The 21,364-nt window shown below is 42.0% G+C and overlaps 1 protein-coding gene across 1 annotated transcript in view; it reads right to left on the bottom strand.

Annotated features, from left to right (window-relative positions):
* LOC124711981 (BTB/POZ domain-containing protein Tiwaz) overlaps positions 1–21,364 on the bottom strand; it is an 857,301-nt gene that overhangs the window by 176,825 nt on the left and 659,112 nt on the right. The window contains exon 4 of the mRNA XM_047242267.1: positions 2,330–2,434. Within this exon, the coding sequence (XP_047098223.1) occupies positions 2,330–2,358 (29 nt within the window). The 5' untranslated portion in view covers positions 2,359–2,434. The remainder of the gene's footprint in view (positions 1–2,329; positions 2,435–21,364) is intronic.

Genomic DNA, 21,364 nt, shown 5'->3' with positions numbered 1-21,364 from the left:
CCATGCAGGGCGTAACAGAGTTGTGTGCTCAAACCCACTTGCCGACCAAAACTGTATAGAGCTGCCGGATTTGCGAATCCCAACTCTCGGAGAACATCACATGAATTCACAGAGAGGCTCAGACAAACTATTGACGATCGGCATCTCCTTTTTGGCAGCGAGTGTCAATCCGGGTGACCGAAATCCCGTAAAGGATAATAGAAGAACCACCAGCTGATTACCCACCTGCACAGGAAGTGCCCAGTGGATTCGGCACAAACTGGAAGACATGGAGGACACTGAACCCAATAAGGACACGGGTGGCCCCAGTGAAGACATATGATTAGGTGGGGTCTTGGAACCACGGATCAAAAGTGTGACTGTGGCGCAGTGCGAATATGGAGCTTGTGTTTGCCTGCCCATTCTGCCCTTATAGGTGCAACCCCGACGATTTATGGCTGGACAAGAAAGAAATCTTGAACGTGGCCCTATACTGGGCTGAAAGATTGTAACTTGGTTTCCGGACACGAAAAAGTAAAGTAAAGTAAGCTGACACGAGATCACGCATGACTAGAGCGGCCGGTGGAATCGCATTTACTCTCTCGTATTTAATGAAACGTAGTTAGCGCGCCATATGATAGTCAGCTTTCGAACTTGCTTGTTTACTGTTATCGACTTGGATTAGTAATCTAACGGATTCATTACGCTTTACAACAACCTCCACTATATTTTGGACTTCGCTTTTGGTTAGACGTTCCCTACGCAATATCTGTCGTTGCAAATCAGGGCTGGCCCTTGTGGCCGAGCGATTCTAGACGCTGCAGTCCGGAACCGCGCTGCTGCTACGCTCGCAGGTTCGAATCCTGCCTCGGGCATGGATGTGTGGTCCTTAGGTTAGTTAGGTTTAAATAGTTCTAAGTCTAGGGTAGTGATGACCGTACATATTAAGTCCTATAGCGCTCAGAGCAATTTGAATTTTGCAAAGCAGGCGGAATGGCCACTTCGTTCCGCACGTTTTCGGGTCACCATCTGTGCCAGTGTGGAACCGTGCTTCTTCCTGCTCCAGAGTAGGATACCTACGATAATGTAGAAGTTTGCCTCTACGGATGACACTTAAATGCAGCGGTTGCAAAGCTGATACGTGGACTGATAAATGCCAAATATCCGCCCCACATCATTAATGAAGTGTGCATTTTGTTACCATCCCTTCTCAAGTTAGTCATAGTTTTCACAATGAGAAAAACTCTTGATTACTCCAACATGGGCAAACGTTGGACGGAGTAGTCTAGGCTTACTGATTTGGATTTTGCTGATAACATTTTTTTTTTTGGCAGAAACGTCATAAAATGTACAACTAATGACTACCAATCTGGATGGAATGGACAGTTTTGTGAAGCTAAAAGTAAATGGTGATCTGGGAAACACGATGTACATAAGAAGTGGAAATGTATTTACTCAAATTATATTGCAGAAGAATGTATTTAAACTTGCTGACCGACTTCCATATCTCAGCAGCCTAATGTAGTAGTGGGGACCTAGATGCGGATAACAGCAGCAGAATTGGGAAGTTTTCTGCTATCTTCCATGAAATGCGATCCATATTGCAATTTAACTCTAGACGTATGTCCACAAAGCTTCGGCTGTACCCCTCTATCATCTTGCTGATGGCCACATATGTATGTGAGAGCTGTAAAACGTCAGCGAAATCAGCGCACAAGCTTGAGGCGAATCTTGATCAGTTATCGTTTGAAATGATGAAGTGCTGAGAAGAAGTGGTCTGGGCAACCTGCACAAATCTTTGCTGAAATAAGAGTCAAGCTTGAGGGCCGGTTCTACTCATGAAAGGCAGTAGAATCACCAAATCAGAACTGTTGTGTAAGCAAACCGATAGTTACAGAAATAGAGGAAGACCTCGTAACAGCTGGGAAAGAATTTTTGCAAAGGGAGCTTCAGTGCTTGGACATAAACTGGGAAGAAGCAGAATACCTGGCGGCTGATCGATTTCACTAGAGCAGACTTGTTGCCCGATGTGGTACTTTCCATTCAAGGAACTAATTATAATGTAAGCAAGCCTATCCGTTCGCGTGCAACCCTTTAACGTTCCTTTAGATCTCAGAAGCGTCGCGTCATTGAACTGCAACCAGACTGGGTAAGCATTCGGTTGATTCAACACATGCAGGCTGTTGGATGTGGCAAAGGTCACCCTGCGGCAGTTCATTGAATGCCGCATCGCCTTTGTCCTGTCAGTGCAGTTGTGCCGTATGCTGAGAGTGAGTGAGTGTGTGTGTGTGTGTGTGTGTGTGTGTGTGTGTGTGTGAGAGAGAGAGAGAGGGAACGCCCACCGGCTCACCTCATCTTGATCTGCGAGCTGGGGAACATGGCTCTGGTGCTCGCCGTCAGGTCCTTGGGCTCCTTGCCGTCCGCCTCGCCTCGAATCTCGCACTTCACATTCTTCCTGTAACATAGACAACAACACGGTCTGTATTAGATGTTAGCGTTGATAGCAACAAATTCTAAAATCTGTTGGCTTAAAATAGCGTTACGCCACAAGGGCTGTAAGTTGGCAATTCCTTGCTTAGAATCCTAGTGCTATGGAGTTTCTATGTTGGACTTAATTGAACCTGTGTTTCTGATGTGCGCTTCCATTTCTCGATATCAGCTCGTGTATGAAGACTGATGGAATTCTACTACCCAGGCAGCAAAACAACCATTAAAGGACGGAGCAAGGAGGACACCAAAAGCAGACTAGCACTGGCAGAAGCCTAGTAGTATCAAACATAGATCTTAATTTGAAGAAGAAATTTCTGAGAATGTACGTCTGGAGCACAGAATTGTATGGTAGTGAAACATGGACTGTCAGAAAACCGGAACAGAAGAGAGTCGAGGTATTTGAGATATAGTGCTACAGGTGAATGTTGAAAATTAGACGGACTGGTAAGATAATGAATGAGGAGCTTCCGCTCAGAATCAGAGAGGAAAGGAATATGTGGAAAACAAGGAGAAGGGACATGATGACAGGACATCCGTTAAGCAAACCGGGAATGACTTCCTCGGTACTACAGGGAGCTGCAGAGGACAAAAACTGTAGAGGAAGACAGAAATTGGAATACATTCAGCTACTAAATGGGGACGTAGGTTGCAAGTGCTACTCTGAGATGAAGAGATTGGCACAGTAGAGGAATTCTTGGCGGACGCATCAAACCAGTCAGAAAACAGATGAGTAAAAAAAAAAAGTGGCATTATGGGTATCTTAAGTGGCATTATGGGTATATTGAGATAAAAAAATTATATGCTGCCTTGGAGTGTGTCATAAAATTTTTACTATGCAATAACCGGTTCCGACCAGCCAATGGTAATCTTCAAATTAAAGGCACAGGATGTAAGCAGTTTCCGTCCCGTTGACTCCGCTGCTGTACGTTACCTCAACAACACTCCCTGGTAGAAACCGCATACTGCATTGCCAAATGTTTACATGATTGGGTTGCAAAAATATAAAGAAATAAAAGATTATCATTATTCATCTTTTGTTTGAACATCAAAATTTGTTCGTGTTTGATTCCTAATATATTATTGACGAAATACGGTTCTATCTTGAACCAAAAAAATTTTGTTTTATTTCCGAAAGGACTGAAAATAACCGTAGAAAAACTAATTGTATACAAATAAAAATGAGGTCAACCAACTCACATGTCAAGACTGTAGCTCAGTTTATATCGGACTGACAATTAGAAATTTCAGCTATGTAAACTGAACACAGAAGGGTACTTAAGTGTACAGCAGTCATTCCACGTTTGCAAAGTACATTATGGACATTAACCACAGACCAGCAGACATAAACACTGACGTAGAAATCCAGCTATCGAAAGAAATTTGCAACAGAAACAAATTCACTGTACAAATGGCCATAAAAGAAGGAAAAGGAATAGCGAACAAATACACTGTATTGTGCAACGGAATCTTGTTCTCAGCTCTAAAGGAACTGTCGGAAGATCAAGGCACATGAAGTCGCGTCCACGCCGGTCGCGCCGAGAAGTGCAGCGTCACACTGAGCACAAACGGCAGCGCAGAGCTGCGCAGAATGGAGACGAAGAGTTCGTAGTACCAGTACGTGCGCGCTCGCCTCAGGTAAGTGGGAAAAAGAGAATCGCTGTCCAAACAGAGCTGCGCACGAACGAACCGCCCGTAACACATAAAACAAGATGGCAGAACAAGTGAATGTCTGATAGTGCGCGCTAGCAGACACACTTCACACACCCTGTAGAGGCGCAAAACAGCGGGATTACCAGAAAGTAGGTACATTAAGTTTACGCACATGACACCTCCCCCCCTCCCCCCCCCCCTCTCTCGCTCATTCATCATTTTATGAGCTCATGCGTAATTAACATATCTCCACAACATTTTTCGAAAGCTATTATTTTAACAGAACAAAACAAGAGATCAGTATTGACAGCGATATATTATATAATGACAGCACTCTAACATTAGCAAAGCAGAAAAAACGTTAGTTTCATTTTAGTCCTGATATTTTGCTAACTATACGTAACATAACAGAAAAGTACTCGTTAATTGCATTTAAAATTCTGGAACAAAATATCGACTGTACTGAAAATGCCAGATAGCCACTTAAACACCAATATATGATACTAAAGTATTACTTTCTTGTTAATAATTTTATAAATGTTAATAAAATTATTTAAAAACTGTGTCTATTATGATGCAAAATTTATTTACATGTTAACTGACTGAAAATAAATAAGCACACCGACGACGGTGAAACTTTACTAAAACATGTTTGGGTTTTAAACACGAATAATTTGTGTTCCATAATTATAAATATATCTGAGAAGGTCTTGCTCCAGTAATGCTACATTCAAAAAGTTGGCTTTTTTTCTTAACATGAAAGCTTAGGTGTTATTAGATTTATTCTTATGGTTCGTGGAAACTAAAACACTCCGCAAAATAATTACTTAATATGAATCTGTGGATATGTTTAACACGACTATCAAAACCAATTAGTTCACTTTTTTTCTATTTAAGGGACACAAGAAGTTGATTCGCTCACATGATGACCATTTCATTGATAGTGAAATCAGCTCACGTCCTTGAAACTGCAAGTGAACTCTTCGACTGCACTGCAGTGTGACACTTATCGGCGTAAATAAACATCTCAGTTCCATAGAAAGGTAAAAAGAAATCTTTCACGTGAAAATTTCTTAATACTCAATTACAGATTAGTCGATTCCGTTTGTTAATGTTAAACATTGAAAGGCGTTATTTACAAGAAACACGACGAAAAAACACTGTTAACATACTCGTAGTTTTGCGCAAGAATCTAAGAAATAATATAACATCTTCCAACGTCAGTGCTAATACGATTACGGGAACCGGACCTGCTATTTGTATCCATACTTCTTTGCAGTCATTTACAGGCACTAGCATTCCATTTATTAACGTTAAAAATTGAAAGAATTTCTCTGTAACAAACACGCTGATAAAATTTTGTATCTGTGGGGACCCACAAACTCCAGATGTTTAATAAACGTAAACATGGTCCGTAGAAGGCTGTACCGTTCGTGACTCTTCGTGATAAGTCACACAAATCTGAAGGCGGTGAATCCAACTTAATACTTTGGGATTACAATCACAAATACCTTAAATTGGAACGATCACATAGATAATGTTGTGGGTAGTGCAAACCAAAGACTGCGCTTCATTGGCAGAACACTTAGAAGGTGAAACGGGTCTACTAAAGAGACTGCTTACACCATGCTTGTCCGCCCTACTCTGTGGAGTATTGCTGTGCGGTGTGGGATCCGCATCAGCTGGGAATGACGGATGACATCGAAAAAGTACAAAGAAGGGCAGCTCGTTTTGTATTTTCGCCAAATAGGGGAGATAGTGCCACAGACATGATACGTGAATTGGAGTGGCAATCATTAGAACAAAAGCTTTTTTCGTTGCCACGGGATCTTCTCATGGAATTTCAATCACCGTTTTTGTCCTCCGTTTGCGAAAACGTTCTGTTGGCACCCACCTACATAGGGAGAAATGATCATCACGACAAAATAAGAGAAATCAGAGCTAGCACAGAAAAAAATTAAGTGCTCGTTTTTCCCGCGCGCTGTTAGAGAATGGAACGGTAGAGAGACAGCTTGAAGGTGGTTCATTGAACCCTCTACCAGGCACTTTACTGTGAAAAGCAGAGTAATCACGTAGACGTAGACGTAGAATTGATAAGTAAATGCGGATAATGAATGCTAGATATATAAACTTGACCTAATTATACTGAAAATGGAAGAAAATAAGTGGGGATGGAGATGATCGTCTCAAAGGTTCAAAGAGGCACAGTATGTCAATTATTCTGATATGATAATGGATAACATAAACAATAATATGACTCGAGAACAGTCTGTCTGTAACCCCGAAGAGAAGAAGATGGAAGAACAAATAAGAAACTGCCGTATGCTTCACGCCAAACACAAACGCCACCGATTGACAAAACAAGATAAGATAGCCCAATATGATTCGTCACACGAAATGGTAGACTTCTGCGGATCAGCAAGACGTTGATCATCAAAATCCGAAAGGATGTACAGACGTCCAAATCTGAAGTCATTTGACACAGCGCAAGAAGGAGCAATCAAAGCCTGATGTGTCAACGCATGTTGTGAACGGTTCGTTCACCAAACTCCGCAGAAAATATGAAGATGGCCAATGTGCTGCCAAATGAGACTGTGATTCTAACTATATTCTGTGATTGCACCCCAAATAAAATAAGTGCATGAAGCCTAGAAGGTGCTAGATCGTGAGCAGTCCTAGACGAGAATTTGGCGAGACAGTTTTAAAGCGTGTAGAAGAATCACGAACAACAGGCGTCCTTCACGTTTGCTCGTGTCGTACACGTTTCGAAGAGCAGAGCTGCGCGTGCACTAAGAGGCCGGCAGGTACACCCTAGTCAACAGAAACGATTCATTATCTAGAGCTAAGTTTCGTCAGTCTTTCATACAGAAAAATGCTATTGTTGTACTCCAGTGTTACCCCTTTCATAAATGAGTTTTCCTTCACTCCTTGTGTGATGATCAGTAACCGATGAAGAGCCATATATCATTTTGATGGGTTTTCAATAAGTGCAACTCTCAATCAACGTTTCGGCCGTCGACCTGATAGTACATAATCTTCTGGCACGCGACTTAAATGGACTGGTGTTTCTTCGGGGTATACTGCTTGCATTGTTGGAAAAGGTACTCTCGTCGTCCGCGAGAGGATGAAGGTGTAACATGATGGGAAGCCTGCTCACTTCAGCATTGTAGTGCATCGCCCGGATAATCCCAACACCTTCTCTAGGCGATGGTTTGGGAAGGGTGGTCTTGCAACGTGGCTGGCAAGGTCGCCAGAACTCGAACGTACCGAGCTTTCATGTGGAGGCACGTCAAGTCTTTAGTGAAAGGCAACTGAAAGGTGTCCCACCTCTGTTATTTGCGAGTGGGAAACTTATCGTTTAACAAGTTCACTGTCGCAGGCTCGAGTTAATGATATCGTCTTTGCCACATTTACTATGTCGATTTAATAGAATTTACGTCATCTGTCGGAATTCATTACCAAAAATTCGGTAGACTTTTCACCGTGGAACTATTTTCATTCAGTTCCTTGCTTCCTCATGCACATGAAAAACGAGGTCTACGGATGGCAGTGAGACTCTAAAACTATTCGGGTTTTTAGATAACAAAGAAGAGATGTACAACGTTTATTAAAAAAGGAATAAGCGAAGTGTCCCATTTGTCTTGACCACCCCAAATAGCATTATACCAGGAAAAAATGTTACGGTGTGAATTTTCGTTGAGCCGGCCGGTGTGACCGAGCGGTTCTAGGCGCTTCAGTCTGGAACCGCGAGACCGCTACGGTCGCAAGGTCGAATCCTGCCTCGGGCATGGATGTGTGTGATGTCCTTAGGTTTGTTAGGTTTAAGTAGTTCTAAGTTCTAGGGGACTGATGACGTCAGATGTTAAGTCCCACAGTGCTCAGAGCCATTTGAACCATTTTATTTTAATTTTTGTTGTTTCAATTTGTTTACTGTAAACTCCAGCAAGTGGACGAGTTACATTAACCCAGGTAACTGCCTGCGTCCTGGTAGAGAAAAGTCAAAGTGAATTTTATGTTGCGTTCCTAACAACTTAATGTTTACGTGAATGGTGCACTGTGTTACATTTTTAAACTGCTCTTGAGAAGAGGAGGTGGACTACTGAATAAAAAACACTGGGTGCTCACATCTATGTAGTGAAGAAAGTGGTTAAACAACATTTGTGTGATTCTTTCCCTTTTTTTTGTGGACAGGAGAGAAGGTCATTTGGGATGATCAGTGATGTTCACACCTTCTGATTTCCTGCAATGCACAGCAAAAATTGTTTAAAAGTTTGAAACATACAGCTGCCTTACTCCAGTCTTGTAAAGCCGGAAACTACAGTCGAAATCAAGGGAAACTTCTCGTTAAGAAAGTAAGTTTCTGCAACACACACCAGTTAGCTTTCGGAGGGTGTAGCGCACGGATTCTCCATAGAAATTATGAAACCAGGCTCTCACAAGAATTCTTACCTCCTTGCAAATGAAAGGTATTTCTGACTGTTGACGTGTGCTAGTGAACTTCGACTTTTATCTCAAAAAAGAAAACCAGAAGTTAAAACTGTGTTCATAAACTGACTTCTGTTTGAGTAAGTGTGTGTAAAATTTATAGCGTTAAGAACATTAAGCAATCATACGCCGTAGTCGGCAGGATATATTATCCTCTACCAGAAACAACTTCTATCATGTGTGAATTTAGATTAGAAAAAGTAAAGAACTTTAGCTTTCAATTGATCAATTTATTGCATTCTTGCTTATGTATTCTTTAAATATCGGGAACAACAGATTCATCTTATATCACAGGAGTGAGGAAATTTTCATGCCCCGGTGTAAAACAATATTGAGTTTGGTGGCCGTCTCTTTTATCATTTACTCGATGATGTTTGTTATTTGTTGGCAAACAACTTTACCTAAGTAATGTATTTGCAAGGAGTTTCTCCTAGACGTACGCTGGTGCCGTATATTTGTGCACGATGTTGAAAGAAGCTATGATTTCAGTTTCTGAAAGACAACGGTAGTTATGTTTTATGGTAGTCTGGCTATATAATAGTGACCCACACTACTGTTAAACCACTTCTAGTATTAACTAGTCCTTACATGGTCGTATTTGCGTGATACCACTGCATTTTCAGCTGGAACGAACTTTCACCTGTGCAACAAGCAGCATGCCTTTCCACACATTAATTATACCGAGAAATATTTAATGTAATGTTTTTTTGTTAAAGGACTCACACAGTCTGTCAGTCAAATTCATTTAACAATAACGGCCACGGAAAAGTAATATTAGACCAGCGGATTTTGTAATCCGCTGAAATTAATATGTATGAGAATACTTCAGGTGAAAATGGTTACCATATTAAACGCAATGCGCTCTGTTGCGCCATTAGAAATATAACCAGATCCAACGAAGCGTTTGTTTTACAAATAATGCTGGCCCTTTTTTATGTATACAAAATCAGGTTCGGTGCTGCTTGTTTTAAGCGCGTTATTCTGATTTGCTCCGCTAAACTGACAGTGTGCTCTCGGCTTATCGTTATGCGACACATAATTTGCTTTCGGCCTGTAATCCGGACAAGCGCTCTGTTTGATGTTCGGAAATGCAAACATCAAACATGCCAGTATTGCATTCCTCTGCACTTGCTTCCAAACGCAGTACTTTTTAGCGCTAGCGGATTTATAACAGTAAATAATTCAATCTGCAGCAATAATGCAGGATGGAAAAGAAATTTTGATAGAAAGACATGAATAAAACTGCAGAGCCCGTAACATTTCAGCTTACTCTTATCTTCAGCGTAACCAGCCTGAAAACTTTTTATCCTAGTGCCAGAGGGAGTGCGATATTGCATCCAGTACTAATTTAAGAATTCCTCTGACATCGCTTTCGTTGCCATTAAAGCTCTGTTCAGAAAACAGAGACTCTCATTCAGCTCAGAAAAGTTAGATTAGACAGCTTATTTTCAAAATAAGGAACTATAATTATGACAAATATACAATTACGAGCCAGAAACTAATGTTGGACTTGATTACGGGAAACATGTAATGACCCAGGGTTTTAGGAACGAAGACAGCTGAAAGGCAAATAATTCCTTCTAGATACAACTTGTAAATTATATACGAGAATTTAACATCAAGCACTGATAATGATCACAGGCAGTTTAATCCAAAGAATAAGTTTTAGAATAAGATGCTCATGTTTTGTTTCTATCCTCAGACTAAGAAAGATACTTAAAATTGAAAGAGAACACGTGCGGGAAAAAATCCGTACCTACAGACTATGAAAAAGCATGTGACAATTTGAAAGGAACAGTGTAAGAGATTTTCGAGAAGTATTTTGTTCTACCATCAATACCGAATAGTGAAAATAGCCAACAGTATACAGTTTTTATTTTAAACAAGATGGTAAATAAGGTTTGTCACAACGTATGATTTAACTACTATTGTCAACAAAACAAATACAATGACGATTAATGGACTGTGCCATTAAGGACGAAAATATAATAAATTGTAGAGGTAGTAGACAATAGATTTACATTTAGTTGGCTGTGTGAGGCAGATGTAAGTTGGCACGCTGCACAACTTTGTTCTACAGTAGTTATTGTTTGTTTAATATGCTACATGTCACGTGAGCGTATCGATGCTGTACTCAGCTCAAGCAACCAATTACTTGAGACATACTCAGCATTGCCTCACTTATGAGGGTGAAGTATGAACAGAATATTATCATAGCGCAGACACCGGACTTCTGAGAAAGTGTAATAACGTGTGCAATTGAGAACAGAATATGGAATAATTAAATCAATGGAGAAAGGATGTTCACTTTCTGTGATATCTGGCGCTCTGTTTGCTTGTAAGTTTAAGAAAAGTCACCAGAAAAACAAGAATGAACGCCATTAGGTTCGCCAAAGTGGATGATGCGTACATTAGCTGGCTGTGAATATCAAAATAGCGCAGCGAAACCCTAATGTATATTAACTAGGTTCGTGTACCCCTTGGGACTGCATTGCAGTCTCATGCTTACCACTCCTGAATGGTGCGAGCGTGAAAGATAGCTGCAGAAGTGACTGGCAATTCTGAGCCTAGTTCAGGCTCTGTACTTCGCTCTAAGTTGGAGTCGTCTCTCTCTCCCGCGACTATACTCTTCAGCATCTTGAAACATGCACACTCTTTGATATCCCGGCAGCAAGGGTCTTCTGACTTCACTCTCCAAAACCTTGCTCATTCTTCCAACGTAGGAATTTCATTGTCTTATTGCAGCAGGCCTTGCGAGCTCTGATCAGCAATAATTTTATGAACAAGTTTAACGAATTCCTGTTCTTGCGAATTTTGTCATGGTTCACCAATAATGGTATGGCATCGGAAGGAAGGTAGGGAATCTCACTTCATGACAGATTTCCAACCCTGGCCAATCGAAATACGCCTTCTACATAACAAATTACTGTGAACCGATCACAGATTTAAATGAAAATTTCTGCATCGCACGGCCATTACCCATGGACAGTCCCACAGTTTCAAGCTCTGAGTTTCTCAGCTTCCTTACAAATCTTATCGTGCCAAAAAGGATTCCTTCCAGCATCTTACACAATGTATTTTTTATGGAATACACAGTGTCTCCTCCTCCCTCTACACACCGGCTGTGCAGACACCGAACACAGTGATTTCCCTGTTATATACCTGCTTGGGGCTTACTTTCAGTGCCAAACAAGCTTATGATGCTCTAGTCCTTCTCAGGTACAAGGGGTATTCGAAAATTAACCACTGTGAAAATCCGATGAAACTTTGCACAGATGTATTGGGCAGTGTCTTTATTGTGCCTGTCGATTGCTTCAAGTCGCTCTTTTCAGTTCAGAGCGCAAAATGATCAGGTAGAAATTCCTAAAACAACAGTGTCTCCTACCGAGTATGTGGACCTGGTGACAGATTTCCACCTGAAGTTATGCATCCCATATGACATAAATGCCATGCGTTTCTTTCTTCAAGACAATTCTCAGCCGAATTCTGCAGGGGTAATGCAGCGTTTTCGATGGGAAGCGTTTGATCACCCACAACACAGCCCTTAATTGGCTTCCTACGATGTTCATCTCTGCTCACATCTCACATGAGCTGCTGCCTACGAAGACAACATTTTGGCACAAACAACTAAAGGCAGACCAGTGTAGAAAATTGACAGAAAGCACGGGCGGCTCCTTCCTGTGACGAGGATACTGGAAAGTTTGTACAATGCTACGACAAATGTCTAATTCGGAGCGGCGAATATTTAAAGAGGTAGTTGGAAGGTTGTTTGTTGTGAACAAAAAATTTTTGATTTTCACTGTGGTTTCCATTGCACGACCGATCGGACCACTGGCAATTATGAATACTGTCTGCAGTTTCCATGGAGCATTAAAGAACCGTCCTTACTGATAATTGGGATGTGTGTAATAGATTATAAAATAGGATGTGTATCAGTTTGGGCAAAAGTTGCCACAGAACAAAGGCAGTAGTAAAGACATTTATTTGTGTTCCAACAGTTAACAACACTGGCCCAACAATAACATATCTATGGCCTCTTAAAACAAAAAACAGAACTTAATACTTACTGCTGAAGGAGTATTGAATCCAAAATCTCCCTGTTGTTCCTGTAGATTAACTATGTTGCTCCAATGAATAACTCTGTTCGTAGTGATCTCAGAGCACTTTTATTATGAGTGCCCCAATTTTTGTCTGCGCCAAGCAAAAAATTAGAATAGTGATTCGATTTCTGTGCTATGAAGTAACTCAAGCTGAGGAGATTACTGACGGAATTCAGCTGCTGTATGGTGACAGCAGTCATAGTGAACAAAAGGCATACGAGTGAACCAATTTCTTTGAAAGTGGACGTGTATCTGTCTGCGACAAAGAATGTTCGGGTAAGTGCTCCACTTCAAAAAGAGAAGGAGCATTGAGACAGTTGTGCAAATAATTCGTGATGATAACTGCGCCAGAACGAGTGATTTTTCATGAGCTGAACAGTCACCCAGGCGTTTCACAGTCACCCAGGAATCTGTAAACTATTGGGGTGTCTGATGACCTCAGCAGTTACGTCCCATAGTGCACAGAGCCATTTGAACCATTTTTGTAAACTATTGGAACGTTTGTACTTACTGGGTATCATGTCAACTGACAAACATAAACAGGAACGTTTGAAAATGTCGCAATCACATTTAAGGGGTTTGAAAAGGAAGGAAAAGAATTCTTCAGTCTAATAGTAACCGTTGACGAGATTTGGGTCCATCACTACAAAAAACAGAGTAAGCGACGAGCATGGATCCATCCTCGCCCACAGCAAAATAGTCCAAAAACCATGTAGCTGCTGCATAGTTGACATCAGTGTTGTACAACATTACAAGGTCAACTCCTGATTCATTACGCGCCAGAAGGACAAACAGTAAACAATGACAGCTACCTTAGTTCCAAGTGATTTTCATTTTTTTGATCTGACGGTGGAACACCACCATGAATCTAAAGGTTCATCGGATGACGAGACCTTAAAGGTGGTGGCAGAATTTATATGCTCAATGTCACATATAACTTCTTCCAGGGTGGAACTGTTAATCTTGGTAAGAAACGGATAAGTTATAAAGATGGGTGAGACAATTTAAAGAAATTATGTTACTTGCAATACTCAGTTCCAACAACAAATTTCTTTCTAAAAATTGACTTTACATTTAGACTTTCTGCGTGCCCATAAAATGTGCTATAAAATAAAAGAAAAACTCATTTTTCAAAACAAACGATATACACAAATATACATGCGCAAATAAATATAGTTAACTGTTATTTCTAGCATTCCTCGTTGCGTTCCAATGCATCCCTCATAGACTTTATATTCTGACTGGGCAGTAGGTGTACATTGACTACACATCAGTCGGCTATGTCAGCTGTTGCCCAAGTTTTGAATCACAGTGTGTGTTGTACATGTCATAGCTGTAGAATGAAAGAGCGAGAAGCACGTTCCCGTCTTTTCAGTGTTTGCACAGGCCGTAGTCGCATTACTCGAATTTTATTACTAGTCAGGTGCCCACGGTCCCTGAAGAATAAACGCCAGAGCCCGTTTCCATCAGGAAATAATGAAGTTCCTCTTATGCGACGGCGTTTCGGGGGTAGTGTGTGGCGTATATGTGCGTGTATGTGTGTGTGTGTGTGTGTGTGTGTGTGTGTGTGTGTGTGTGTGAACATATGGAGAGCCGTTTGTGCAGGCCGCAGGGCAAAGCAAGGTAATTTCTGAGGCGGCAGGCAGGGGGAATCCTTCCAGAGCCGGGAGGAGTACACACACACACACACACATACATACATACACACACACGGCCACCTCTCCAGCAGGTCGCGAGAACGCCGTGCGGACTGCCCTTCTGCCAATTAACTGGCCTCTGTTTGTGTTCGCAGACTCCTCGGGGAAAGGTCGCCTTCTGCAAAAGTAATCGCCCGCGGTCCAATTATTTTCTGTGAAAACAGTGACATATCTGCAGGGAGGCTGCGGTGGTCCGCCGAGGCCTCTACGCCGCTCCTGCTGGTCACGTTTTCCTGGGGAGATCTGAGACACCGGCCTCCGATCGCGGGGCAGAGGAAAATTCTGTAATAACACGGGGAGCTCGCACCTTTCGCGAAACGTGGACGGGATAACAGAGCCAGCGACTGTTGTCGAATTAACAGACACAGCGAGGAGAGCAATTCTGCACTGCAATAGCATAGAGAAAGAACGACGTGACCTCCTCTCAAACATTTGTTTATAAAGAGTGCCGCCGCTGTTTCTTGAAGGTGTTTGATGTAAACATAACATGTCTGATAAAATAGAATAATGTGGAAATTGATAGACCAAGTATTGTTAAGCAATAACGCTGAGAAGTATCGCTGTTAAATGCTTGTACTAGTAAAAAACTAAAGCATTCTTGCATAAACTGTAAAATGAAGTATATCAGAATTTTTAGTTTTCCTAGATTTACGTTATAACATATTCGACTTCTGGTTGGACATGGCTGAGTACTTCCATCTACGTATTGATCATGGTGTGCCTCTTCGTTCTCGGTAGTAAAATGCTTTATAATCATTAGGAAAAGTAGTGTGTGTGCCTAGAGTAAAATAATGAAATGACTAAATACGATGACATGACTCTCGCAGCAATCGCCTCAGTTGATACACGATATTTGTAACACATCTTGTTCTTCTCTACTTCATGGGTTACGCATTGTTGCCCGTTCCTCACTCACAGTTATCTCTAGCCTGTAGTCGGTCGGCCTCTATCTCTTCCTCCCCTAGGTATGTAATCCAATCCAGCCTTGGATGGTTTGATATTTTCCATTCTTTGTAAGTGATCGGTCCAAATTTTTCTATTATTTTATATTTGTAACACATGAAGGACTAAATGTTAACTTTAAGTGCAGGATGGCTTCATACCAAAATTATGGAATTATCTTACGCCAACTCTAATTTGGATCACACTACGAGTCCAGCTGATTGTGAACCATCTGTTTTGGGGCGTAGTTTTGGCTGCCTTCATGAACAAGAGCAGACAACTAGGTGTTGGCCCAGGAAATGGCGTGGGCCCTCATAGATGTCACACGTAGACGAGCTTCATTCTCTGACCAACCGATTAAAGACTGAAGAGCCAAACAAACTGGAACACCTGCCTAATATCGTATAGGGCCCCCGTGAGCACGCGGCAGTGCCGCAACGCGACGTGGTATGGACACGACTAATGTCTGAAGTAGTGCTGGAGGTATGGTTCAAATGGCTCTTAGCACTATGGGGCTTAACATCGGAGGTCATCAGTCCCCTAGAACTTAGAACTACTTACACCTAACTAACCTAAGGACATCACACACATCCATGCCCGAGGCAGGATTCGAACCTGCGACCGTAGCGGTCGCGCAGTTCCACACTGTAGCGCCTAGAACCGCTTGGCCACACTGGCCGGCCAACTGGAGGTAACTGACACCATGATTCCTGCAGAGTTGTCCTGGGGTGGGGGTGGGGGGGATATCTTCTGAACAGCACGTTGCAAGGCATCCCAGATACGGTCAATAATCTTCATGTTGGAGAATTTGGTGGCCAGCGGAAGTGTTTAAACTCAGACGAGTTTTCCTGGAGCCATTCTATAGCAATTCTGGAGGCGTTGGGTGTCGCATTGTCCTGCTGGAATTTCCCAAGTCCGTGGGAATGCACAATGGACATGAATGGATGCGGGTGACCAGACCAGACAGGATACTTACGTATGCGTCACCTGTCAGTCGTATCTAGACGTATCACGGGCCCCACATCACTCTAGCTGTACACGCCCCATAGCCTCCACCAGCTTGGACAGTCCCCTGCTAACATGAGGGTCCATGGATTGGTGAGATTGTCTCCATACCCATACACTCGTTCCCTTCTAGATGCTTCACTGTTTTGCCAGGCGGTGTATATAGCTCCTCAGCGGTTTGGATTTCCTTACTTCGGACGTTGACATTGGCAACACAGCGAATTGTTAACCGTCGTGTAAGAGCAGACCGACCCGAACAGCCTATGCCGACGGCGGCGGCGAATGCTCACTAACGTCTGCGGAGCCTTGGGTGGGGCTGAAACGTGTGGCCCCTTAGCTGCCACTTGTATAAGGACTTTCATTGCAGAACACTGTCTTTTCTGTTGCAGCATTACGCTGTATGCCATAGAAACATTCGCTGCACAAGGATTGGGTTTCGTGTTGGGGAAAGTTATTACTCAGACCTGTTAGGACGACTACAAGTAGTGAATGAAATTCAGCAAGTCGATAGGTGATTTTCGACGTTCGACAGTTATTAGCCACGCTACATCTCGGAGAACACCCTCTAAATCTCAGATACCGCTAAAATAATCCCACAGCCGTCACCAGGTCATGTTCTGCTGAGTAATAGCAGATGGAGTTGTTATGGGAAACGAAATGGTAGGCGTACAGGCTAAAGCTGGCACTTACTGTTTTCATCAAGACACCTGACATCAAAATGTAGTATTTTCTGAAACTGTCTCTTACAGCAAACTGCTACATAGATAACTAAAATTACAACGAATAAAAAAATAGTTAACAGTTTGTTACCTTTTATGTATTTCACTCTTAAAGGCAAATTTCCAAATTTACTAGAAACCCAAATACGATTACGCTTAAACTGTAATTTTCCTACCATAGAGGCGTTATTAAGTGGAGAAGGACAAGTAGAGTTTGAGCAGATTTTGCATCGGATTATTTGCGAAATCCTGTCGGTTTACGCCACCGAAATATTTGATAGACGTTCTCCTCTACACAACTTTTACATCGATACGGTGCATACGTTACTGCAACCTCACGCCAATGAACTTCAGGCATGCAGTGAAGCATTGGAAATGAAGTGTTGTTCCTCGTATGTTCTTCCACTGCACGGAGAGGACTCGTGCCGTCCTTTGCTCCACAGATGGTTGGTTGCTGAAGCTCTAACTGTTCGTAGGAAGTCAGTAGCTGAGATTCCTTAATGACTAATTTCTCCACCGTGTGTACCCTCCTTAGCCAATAAATCCACGATTTAGTTCTTCTTAAGGCCGCAGTACCTTCACACAGAGCAGCTCGACCTGGGCAGTTTATGTATGTTGCAGGACACCGAGTGGATATTTCTGCTGGACAGTGAACGCTGACCTTGGGAGTCTGGTGATGTGGTTAATACTTCTCCCTCTTGTTCGTAGGTATTTTGGAAATTGTATAGTATGGCTGTGGGATCTACTGCAACCAGTGAATGTACAGATTTTCCCTTGCTTTTGGCAGTAGGATCCCAATACGCGCATCGTCATTCTTCTTCGCTTAGCGATATATTGGCACATATATTTAGGCTTCTCTATTTGGAGAGATATTACCAACGTCTCCGTCCCTAAAACTGCGATCTAAAAGTTCAACTGACTAAAGGTGCATTGGTAGTAATGTAGTTTCTCGTTTGATCTGCTTCCGACAATCGAGGGACATGTAGTTGCGACAAGGGGATTGTAACACGAGTCTTGGGATTCAGAGACAACTTCTTTGGCAGTATTCACTGACCATTATTGTTCAGGTATACGATGTCGGGGAGCTTTCAAGTTTCCCTTCTCTTTCTCCAGAGGATCACATCAAATCACCAAACAATGCCGCTTAATGTTGTGTATCTGGATGTATGTCTGCATTAGTACGTTCGTGTCATTTTTAGTTTAAACAAGTATAGAATTATTTAATAATCCGAGTTTTACGTTAAGCGTATTTTTTCATTTCACACTTCCAAGTCTCTCATACTTCAGCTAAACCTGCAGTGTCATTTTCCAGCCATACTCTTAGCACAATAAATACTTTCTTTCTCCCCTTTATATTGGTTCATATTTTCTTTCTTCTTAATAATTGCTGTGAGACGCAAAACTTAACCAGTAAAAGTGATCTATGTTATTTACTCTATAAGCTGCATCTGATTTTCCTCCTCCATTATTTGCGCTTCCCATTGCTAGAGAAAAAATAGTTGTCAGTCTCTACACTACTTCGATTTTCCCTTTACAGTGTGGAACGCCTAATCCACTTTAGGTCTGAACCAGTTGTTCTTGAGCAACGTAAGCTAATAATGATACGTTATTTTCGTCATCATACTCTTAAGTTACCAGTATTGATTCAACCTCCACTTAAGAAACAGATTAATGCAGACTACATACAAACATTTAAGAGTAGAATGTTAACAGATAGCGTATTTTTATTGAAGTACGAAAGCCTACAGCCTGCTGAGCATTTCATGGTTTGTTCTACGAGAAGTCGAACAAAGACTTTACGCACAGCGCTAAATAAAGGAAAGTGTAAATTAGCAATCCGCTCTGATTAGAGGTAGCTTGATGACTATGCTGGAAAAACGCATGACAGAAAAGAACATGAGTTGTCCAAAGCTCTGTCGATTTCTTACAATAACGTTGTTTCGCTGTAGCACCTATGTGCCGCTCATTTCCGGCAGTCGACGGACGTGTTTATTACTAGAGAACGACAAAAAACTCTGTCGATTACTCCGAGAAACTCTGATCCTATAAGTAGCTAAAGACTCGTCTGTCTACTGCACATCTTGGCAGTGCTCGTGAAACTGATGCAGGAGACAGGCTGTAGCATAGTGAACTCACTGTTGCAGCACTAACCGAAAACTTTTTACGAAACAAAAAGATCACAAATAAGTGATGTTCGTATAATCAGGAAGAGGAGTGATCGACACGCATGCACCATTCGTGCGTAGACCCCAGTCACCGCAATCCCTGCATCACTACTCATTAGAAAGTAACTAATGGAATATTGAATACCTCCTTTACTTTTCAATGCCTACTATGAGAGGTGAGAATGTAAGGAATAATGTCTAGTTAGACTGAAAATATTTCATGCAGCAAAACGAGGTATACGATGCTAAGGTTTATCATATGTTTCAACGAAGAATAGGCCGTTCCTTTTCGTTAGATGTAGGAACGTGAAGGTTCTAAGGGCACCTTGGTACGACAGTTGTCGTTTCTGCAGCCCTTTGCCTAGAACAGTGGGGCGGCTGGGCGGCCGGCAATATTAGAGGGCGGAATATCGAGCCCTGTGGGGCGCGGCAGACCAGCGCATCACTGTATAAACAGCTGACCGTGGCCGTCGTGTTGTTCCTCAGCGGCGCGAGTTAATCTGTGTCCGACGGTCCGCCGTTTCTATTCCCCATCAGTATTTACCTTCTCGCCACAATTTCCTTGTGTTTTCAAGTGATTGCCTGAAGCACTGTGCGAGTTCCAAACCGTTGCTCCCAGCGTCTATTACAGTCCAGCTGTAATTCGCCCGAGCGCGGTCTGGTGTGCTCGGCACATCGTCATAATGGCAAGTGACATTAGTCCATGAAATACTCATTACTGCGATTTTAAATTTTCAGCATATCAACGCTACTTAATTTTAATTGTTAAATAATAGGAAATCTGATAAAAATCTCACAGCAAACGATATTGCAATCAAATTAATTTTTAAGAACCATCGCATTTCTCATAAAACCTCGCTCATAACAAACTTTTTCAGTGGCTTCATTGTTACCAGAATGCTGAAAATAATTCTTACTACCAGCTTTAGTTTGATTTCCCATACGATACGGAAAAATGTGTACACCAGTTACACGATACTACTTTGGCATGATTAATATTGCCTACAGCTGGCAACGGGGAGTAGGCCTATCTCTAATCAATCTCTAATCCCTAAAATTGTGTTCTCCGTGAAGGGTTTCAAGCCTAAGGAAATGGTTACATCGCATGAAAACGGAGCTACAGGATTGGGTGAGAAACGACGTACACACTCTAGATGTCAATTTCTTTACTGCCCATTAATCCTACTATTTCACCATATGTGAGTATAAGTTGCAAGATAAACTGCACAACAAACTAAACTGAGTGCCACCATGTTCCTTAAATTTGCATTACCGCTCTGATTACCTCACTGCTCGTCCTGACCACTTTCAACTCTCAAGGCGAACAGCCTTGACTGCTCTAACACAAACGTCGGTGGATGCTGATACAGGTACTTCTTCATTCGATGCTCATTGTACAGTTGGAAGTTGTATTTAAAGTATTTTAGCAATAATTCACTTTTTGGTTTGCAACACACATTTTGTAGATATTTGTGTGCAAGCTTTTTTTTTGTACTGTATACATCGCCATTATCAACAGCTAACAGTTTTCTGATTCATTATTGCCTACACCTGCGAATAATGCTCATTTTACATTACAATGTGACGTAATTAGCTTAGGTTCCTGCCTTTTTCTAGCTTGTCAGAATATAAGTACCATCCACGACGTCAAAAATTACTTCCAAAGAAGTACTTTATCAACCATTTGTTGGTTTTAAGACTAATTTTACTTACTTACCTTGTATTTTCTAGCTTCGAGCTACACGAAATGACTCTTTGTTATTTCCTACCGTATCATGTGGAGTGGACTATAGAGCATGTTTTTTATGTCACCAATAAATTATAGACTTAGCTTGCAACATACATTTCAACTTGATACGTCAACCCGTTTCTGAGGAACAGAGTTTTCAGGTTGGACAGACAGATGGTTCAAATGGCTCTGAGCACTATCCGACGTAACATCTGAGGTCTTCAGCTCCCCAGAACTTAGAACTACCTAAACCTAACTAATGTAAGGACATCAGACATCCATGCCCGAAGCAGGATTCGAACCTGTGACCTTAGCGGTCACGCGGTTCCAGACTGAAGCGTCCAGAACCACTCGACCACAGTGGCCGGCTTGGACAGACAGACGGGCAACGAAGCGATCCTAT

Source organism: Schistocerca piceifrons, chromosome 1 (assembly GCF_021461385.2).
Source record: "Schistocerca piceifrons isolate TAMUIC-IGC-003096 chromosome 1, iqSchPice1.1, whole genome shotgun sequence".
In the NCBI taxonomy this organism is placed as follows: Eukaryota; Metazoa; Arthropoda; class Insecta; order Orthoptera; family Acrididae; genus Schistocerca; species Schistocerca piceifrons.
Note: the sequence above shows the minus strand (reverse complement) of the source record. Positions and strands in the feature narration are given on the sequence as shown.